Here is a 7,115-nt window from a genome sequence, read left to right as displayed (position 1 = left end):
GGGGGGGGGGGGGGGGCCACCGCCTCGGAATCGGTCGCCCCATAGGGCTCTTCCGCCGTGCATGGAATGTCCCGGAACCAAGGCCGGATTGGCTCACCTGACAGGGAACAAGGTTGAGACTCAATCATGGCACATGATAGGCAGGTGAACAAGCAAAAACTTCATTGCTCCAAACAAAGTGAAATCAAGCTACCAAATGGACTCCATCCTCTTTGCCCAGGCAAAAAGAAAGGTATATTTACAAGTAACAAAAGTAGCTGAGCGTTACAAACTCTTCTTTCCGGCGTGGTTCAAAACAACATCGGGGTTCCTCGAGAAGTCCTGGGCAACAAAAACAACAGAATCTTGCCGAGCCCGTCGGAAGCCCAAAGCCGTTAGGCTCGGGCTCGCTAATGGCCTCACAGACCACCTGCTCGCGACTGCTGGCAACCGTGGGCGATGTGATTACGCACTTATTGCCTGGCGGCGTTGTTGCGGTTGTTGGTGCGACCGCCCTTGTTGGGGGCGGCACGACCAGCACCGCCGGCACCGCCAGCACCAGCACCGGCACCGCCAGCACCAGCACCGGCACCGGCACCGGCACCGGCACCAGCGGCCTGCTGCTGGACGGGGATGCAGCCACCGAAGGGGCCGGCCTGAGCGGTGTTGCGGCAGCGGATGATGCAGATGTCGCGAGTGGAGCCATTGGTGCACTCGATGTCGTCGGGCAGGGTGGCCTTCATCTGGAACTGCTCGGTCTTGGCGGTCGACAGACCGTTGGCGCCGGGGATGTTGTCGGTGACGGTCATCGGGACGAACTGGCCGTTGCCGGTCGCGTCAACGTCGCAGATGTAGGGGCCGGCGCCGTCGGCGTTGACCTGGTGGACCTCCATGGTGACGGTGGTGCCGCCAGTCACCTTGGCAAGGGCGCCGGCCTTGATGGCCTTCTCGGTCTCGGCCTTGATGTCGATGCTGCCGGCCAGCTCAGTCCTACCGCAGACGTCGACGATCTTGGCCGAGATCTCTCCCTGGCGGATGATGGTGGCATCCTGCTGGCAGGGGCTGGGGGTGGTGCAGTTGCGGGCAAGGTCGGGGATAACTGTTGGGAGTGGTATTAGCTTGTTGTTTGCGAATAAACATGAATGGGTCCCTTGCGTGTGCTCCACACCAGCAATGACGACTTACCCTTGAAAGCAACGCTCTTGGGCGAACCAGCAATGCCGGTGAGACCCAGGAAGGTAGAGTGGGCGTTGACACCGGCCAGGGCGGCGAGAACGACGGCAGTGTAGCTGAAGAACATCTTGAAGGAGTGAGAGGAAGAAGAGGGTACAACGACCTTGTTTGGAGAAAGAAGATAAAAGATAGTCTTGTTAAGGTCAGGCACAGCCCGTGGTGAAAAGAAGAACCGCTAGGGATTTTGGGAAGGAAGGAAATACAAACAACGAGGTGGCCTCAGATTAGACTTGTTTGTGGATGTGGGAAACGGACAGAGAGCTCATGGTTGAGATGGGACGTGATGGGTTATATACATGGACGGCACATGGCTCGACGCGGACGAATAGACCCATTGACGGCCGCCACATCGGCCAGCCCCTTTTTCGCTCGGGCCCTGGCAGCGGGTCTGCCGTCAACGAGAGGTGACGGCCATGTCGAAGGCGAGGCTCTCTGGTGGTAGCGTGGGGCAGCCACACCCACCACAGAGCCGCCCCCGTCGGCGGGGCGTCACCGCCCTCGGCCTGTTGTTGGGTGCAGGGCAAGGAGATGCAGGGCAAGGATGGATGGCGGCCAGGGGCAGATCGCGGGAGGGAGGATGTTTCCCAAGGCAGCGGCGGGCGCGTGATGGCGGGCCCATCTCCAACCTCCAACGCAGCTTGTCGCATCCCGGTGGATGCGCTGGAAGTCTGGCACAGAGCCCATCCCGGACGCATCACCACACCCTCGCACACTCGATCGCGCGGGTCCACCCTCCTTGGGCCGCCTGGGGGCCTGTAGCGCGTTGAGAGGCAAACACGCACCGTTTCGCCGATGGGCGGTGCGCCACCCGGACAACGGTCGGTTGCCCATGCTAGGAGCCCATCCGAAGCAGCGGCAGAACTTCCCCAGCGGCCAGGCCGGGTGTCCCCCAGGACTGCCGCAGAGAGGGCAGCGAGTGGGCCCTGCTCGACAGGCGTTTCGAGTCGGGAGCAGAGGAAGGTCGGGCTTGGGATGGATTGATGGCTATGGGACTGTTTTGGCATTTTTGATTCATGGACCTGCATCTTGGCCTGTATGTAGTCTAGAGATGGAAGGAGCTGCCTCTGCCACCTCTGTCAGTTGAACCTGCCTGCCCCATCTGTTAAATCAAAGCCCACCGGAGCGACCCTCCCCCCCCCAAAAAAAAAAAAAGAGAAAGAAAGTAGTCGCGACTCTGCTGTCCATCCAAAGCAGACGCCACCGGACGCCAGCCTGCACAGCGCTCTGCCGTGTTCCCCACATGCAGCCCCTTGGCCAAGGAGCCTAGTCGGTCGCGGGTGTGAGGATGTGTGTGTGTGTGTGGAGCGTGACGATGGAGCTGGCGGCCAAAGAGGGAACAAAATCATGTCGTTGAGCCCCTTTTTTTTTTTAGACGAAATGGCACGATTCCTGCCGTTTCGCCCTGCCTGCACTCTGCTCCTGTCCTTGTCGCACATTGCGCCGGTCCTCCTCTGGTCCCCCTTCAACCCGTCTTTTGGATGGCTTCTCGATTGGTCGACCCAGAAGCCGGACTGCAACCCCGGCCTGCTCACCAGATCAGATCACCCAAGAGGCTCGAATCTCGCAGAGAAACATTTCGCACGGTGTCAATTCGACGGATGCCAGCATACCCCGGTCCATGTAAGAAAAAGGGATGTCACCGGACTAGCGGCAGCGGACAGGCATCCGCCATCCGATGGTCTAGTGCCATTCCGGATTAGCTCACGGCACTTGCAATCTAAACTTTTGAGGCTCTTGGCTTTTTGGTGCTTGTTTTCCCAGCAGCAGCAAAATCACTGTGCATTGTCTTGGCCAGCACTGTTATTTCAACAGTGCCAGTGAGCGACACAATGCGAAAGAGAACATCACACACGCAACCGCGACCCACCAACAAATGGCAGCCCAAAAGGTAATGAGACGAGTCCATATTTCTCGCAGCCTTTCGCGGACACAACCGCTGTCAGGCGCGCGACGACATCAGCTCCCTGCGCCCTCCCGTTTCACCTGAGCTAGGATCTGAGGCAGCGGTCGAAGGGCAGGGCCAGCAACAAGAAACGACCGACCGACTGCTGACGGATCGGGGGAAGCGCCCGCTGCCTGCGCGCATGAAGGGCAAGCCAGGCCGCGGGCAAATATTATGGATGTCACATTGTTTTAAAATAACAGCTACGGAAATGATGACAGGGGAAACAGGGGCGTTTGGCTGGGCGGGGAAACACGCCGCTTTCCAGAAGGCCAAGGTGCGGGTCCCGCGCAACGTTGGTCCACCCCGACCGACTGCTAGCCAGTTGGCATAGACGGCCTGAAACCGCAAGCCGGCCTGGCCTTGACCCCCGTCCACCAGCCAACATGGACTTTCGCCGCCCGCGGGCTGCGCGGCCCCGAAATGCGAGCCCCAACCAAGCTTAAAAGGCTGACCAAGAGAAAGTTGTTCGCTAACAGACGCCGTCGCGGTTCTGGGATTTTGTATAAATGCGAGCAAAAGCCCATTGCTGATGGTACAGCCTCAGCACCCTGGTGGCCGCTAGGTTGGAAAACCATCTGTCCATGTTTGGATGCTGGTAGGGCTTAGAAGCCACCATCTCGGCAAGCTGTGGCATCTGTCCCTAGCGCCCTCTGTCCCGATTTAGATCGGAGGATTGACGGTGCCGCCCGCCCGCAAGGATGTCTGCTCTGCGAGCCAGCCGGTCCACTTCTCTCTCGGCGCCTCTGGCCAGAATCCTGCGCAGGGTAGTGACACAGGACGGGCACACGCCACAGTCCAGGCGCCCACCCCCGCGACGAATCAATTGATAGACCAAAACGAAAATGACTTTAGGTCCTCCCCAGCTCCGTCGATTTCAACGTTTAAAGAAATAAAAACTACTTATCTTTGCGAACGATCGAAAAAGATATTATTTTGCGTTAAAATGCTATCTAAAATGCTATCTAATGGAGTTGCTTGCAGTTGCGGACGAAGCTGGTCAAACGAATCTGGCAGCCTGAGGCTCGATTTTCTACCATTTGGTGTATCAATTAATTCGTCGCGGGGGTGGCGCCCTGCGAAATAATGCAGCAGCTAGCTACCCGCCACACCTGGGCCTAATCAAGCGCGCCCGGGCAGTCGGCGCGTTTGCTTTTGTCGTGGTGGCGCATGTCATCTGGCGACCGCCGCAACCCAAACTAGTAGTGTCTACATAGCCCCTAGAACGCATCCAGGCGGGTGTGTTTGTCGTTACTGCTCAGGCCTGGCGCCATGCCGCAGCTGAGCCGGAGCAAGGGCATGCCTCTTGCAACTCTCGTTGCCCAGGGGGGCAAGAGGCGCCGCCTCGCAGGTGACGATGAGGAGGAGGAGGACGACGACGACCAAGATGAAGGGTTGCGCGGGGATCAGCTGGGCGCCGAGGAGCTGGGCCTGAGTGACAGGTCTTGGCTTCCGGGGCTCAAGCACCACTGGGACGTGGAGGATCTGGAGGCCCTCAAGATGGCCACCCCGGAGCGGCCCTATCGCATGTACCATTCCTCGGGGGGTGTTCTGAGGTCGGCGCACGGCGTCCTGATCCCCGAGCCCTACAAGCTGCGCTACGAGACCCCCGACACCCCGTGGGTCTGCCCCGTCCGCGACTGCCGCCGCCTCTTCAGCTCTGTCACCGCCATGGGCGGCCACTGGCCCAAGCACCGCGGCTGCCTCCTCAACGACAACCTGGACGGCACCTTCAGCATCGTCGGCACGTACTCGCGCATCCTTAACGGGGAGCCGAACCTTAACGCCGTCGTCATCTCGCAGGGCCCGTGCGACCCCGACGAGCCCATCGCCACCCCGCAGGTCGCCGCCTGGAACGCCGGCCGCGATGAGCACGACGTCATGACGTGCAGGAGCGCTCTCCGGATTTTCAATCCCGCTGGCTTACCGCGACCGAACCCAGTTGGCGGCGCTGGTGTCGGCAATAGTGGCAGCGGAACGGCAGCCGCCAAAGCTGCAGCGCCCGTCTCCACACCCAGCACGCAGGGCTCGACCGACGCCCCTGATATACATGCCGCCAGCCCCATGCCTGCAACTGCTGTGTCCTCTAGCCAGATGAGGCCGCGGCCGCCATCCCATGATTTCGTTGTAGAAGACTGGGAGGCCGAGCCAGGCTATATCCAGTCCCAGGAGGAGGATCATGACAGTAAGAGAATACGGCCCACCCACCCCCAACTGCATCCTTGGGCTTGCTCTCTGACCTGATCGTCCCGTGTCACCTGCCGCCCCCAGAGATCGCCTTCTCCAGTGACTATCTGAGCAAGGATCCCGTGCCAGTGGCGGACGGCATCTCCTTCCGCGTCGAGACAATAAGCCCCCACACGGGCCGCAGCTTCAAAGTGATGCAGACGGCGACCAGGATCTGCTCGCTGGCCAGCGGCAAGCTCATTGTGCGGCTCCAGAACGAGCCCGAGCTTTGGATAGGCCCCCATGGCATGTTCAAGATCAACCCCGGCGCCGAGTGCATCGTGTGGAACAGCCTGGACGACGCGGACTCGGTCTTGCACGTATCCACCATAGTAACGGACTTGCTTTGAGATTCTAGAAAAGTAGAGATAGACACTCAAAGACTGTGGCCACACACCCCCTTGGCTGCGGCAGCAAGCTTGGCCCAACAACTGGAAAGAACCATCGGCCGAGCTCGGTGATACAAGAGATAAAAGACCATTGTTGATTGATCTAATGTCCTTGACGCGACCTGTAATCTGCTGCTGTCATAGGGGGGCGCTGTGTCACCCTGCCGCGATGAGTCTGGCTGATTTGGCCCTCGGTTACCTACATGTATGGTACCCGTCTGTTTCCAGACCAAAAGAAGGTCGGCGGGCTCCAAACCACGCCACGAACCAGGTGTCAGATGCTCGCTACGCGGACCCGTTCAACTACCCGTTACCAGGACACACACATGTCCGTCTCTCACCCGTGGTTGCTGTGTTGTGCTTCCGCGCGTACAATGGAATGCCCCTTGGTGTCGGCAAACCAGATGAACCGTAAAAGCCAATCTTCATGTTCATGACCGGGCGAGACTGGGAAAGGGAGGCAGAAGGACATGATCTTGGGTGACTCGGGCTGACAGGGCCGCTCCGTTATCCCGTCCGGGTTACCATCGACACGTCAGAGCCCCGGCCGGGAACGGGGGGCGCATACATACCCGCCTGCTGCTCCCTGGGAGAAACGTCGCACATGGGTAGCCGCAGTGTTCGAACATGTCCGTCTCTGTTCCGCCAGGGCATCGGACGTGCAAATACCAGGAATCCCGCCTTCCCAGGAGGTCGTGAACCGGCGGCTCCTTCTAGTCATCTTGTCGTCTTCCTGTGAGGCTCCGTTGCGGCTTCGAGACGGGAGGAAAGAAAAGAAAAAGAAACAGAGCAGCTACAGATTACCTACCTAGGTAGAAACAGCAGGCGCAGGGACACCCACACATGCGAGGCAGGATACCGCCTCGAACTAGACTCCAGCAGGTTTATTGGTGTAGGTTGACCCATCTCGTTTTTGGCATTTACACAAAATCACATCCAGCTGTCAACCTACCCAACACAACAAACCCACGCCAGATCCCATCCTAACAACCCCCCTTTTTTTTTGCTTCAGCCATATGGCTTCGTCATGCCGACGACGCTGTGCCCCGCGAGCAGCCGCTGATGGCGACCCTCAGGCCGACGAGCCCGGATATTGTCCGCATCTCCAGCGGCCGCAACCACATCATCCATCCACAGCCACCACCGCCATCATCAACATCAGCATTTCAACACCAAGCATCTCCATCCCCGAAGACCACCACCCCCAGCCGTGGCCCCGCCCGTCCGCCTCCTCCCCTGGCCCCCGCCTGTACTCGCCGTCTCGCGCCCGCACGGCCCGCCGCCGCCGCCACCGCCCCGCCCGCCCCGGCCCTACCACCCGGCCTGCAGCCTGATACTCGCCGAGC

The 7,115-nt window shown here is 59.7% G+C and overlaps 3 protein-coding genes across 3 annotated transcripts; 2 read left to right on the top strand and 1 right to left on the bottom strand.

Moving 5' to 3' along the window:
• Positions 1–141: 141 nt before the first annotated feature.
• GGTG_00918 (MAS3 protein) lies at positions 142–1,499 on the bottom strand. The gene is made up of 2 exons (XM_009218672.1): positions 1,165–1,499; positions 142–1,078 (listed from the first exon to the last, which is right to left on the bottom strand). Exons 1-2 carry the CDS (start codon positions 1,277–1,279, stop codon positions 453–455), a joined length of 741 nt encoding a protein of 246 aa, XP_009216936.1. The 5' UTR covers positions 1,280–1,499; the 3' UTR covers positions 142–452.
• Positions 1,500–4,251: 2,752 nt separating this feature from the next.
• Positions 4,252–5,860, top strand: GGTG_00917 (hypothetical protein). Its single transcript, XM_009218671.1, has 2 exons — positions 4,252–5,339; positions 5,426–5,860. The coding sequence occupies exons 1-2, from the start codon at positions 4,427–4,429 to the stop codon at positions 5,728–5,730; spliced, it is 1,218 nt and encodes a 405-aa protein (XP_009216935.1). The 5' UTR covers positions 4,252–4,426; the 3' UTR covers positions 5,731–5,860.
• Positions 5,861–6,785: 925 nt separating this feature from the next.
• GGTG_00916 (hypothetical protein) lies at positions 6,786–7,103 on the top strand (the record flags this gene model as incomplete). The annotated part of the gene is made up of 1 exon (XM_009218670.1): positions 6,786–7,103. One exon carries the CDS (start codon positions 6,786–6,788, stop codon positions 7,101–7,103), a length of 318 nt encoding a protein of 105 aa, XP_009216934.1.
• Between the last annotated feature and the right edge of the window lie 12 nt (positions 7,104–7,115).

Source organism: Gaeumannomyces tritici (assembly GCF_000145635.1).
Source record: "Gaeumannomyces tritici R3-111a-1 unplaced genomic scaffold supercont2.1, whole genome shotgun sequence".
NCBI lineage: Eukaryota > Fungi > Ascomycota > Sordariomycetes > Magnaporthales > Magnaporthaceae > Gaeumannomyces > Gaeumannomyces tritici.
Note: the sequence above shows the minus strand (reverse complement) of the source record. Positions and strands in the feature narration are given on the sequence as shown.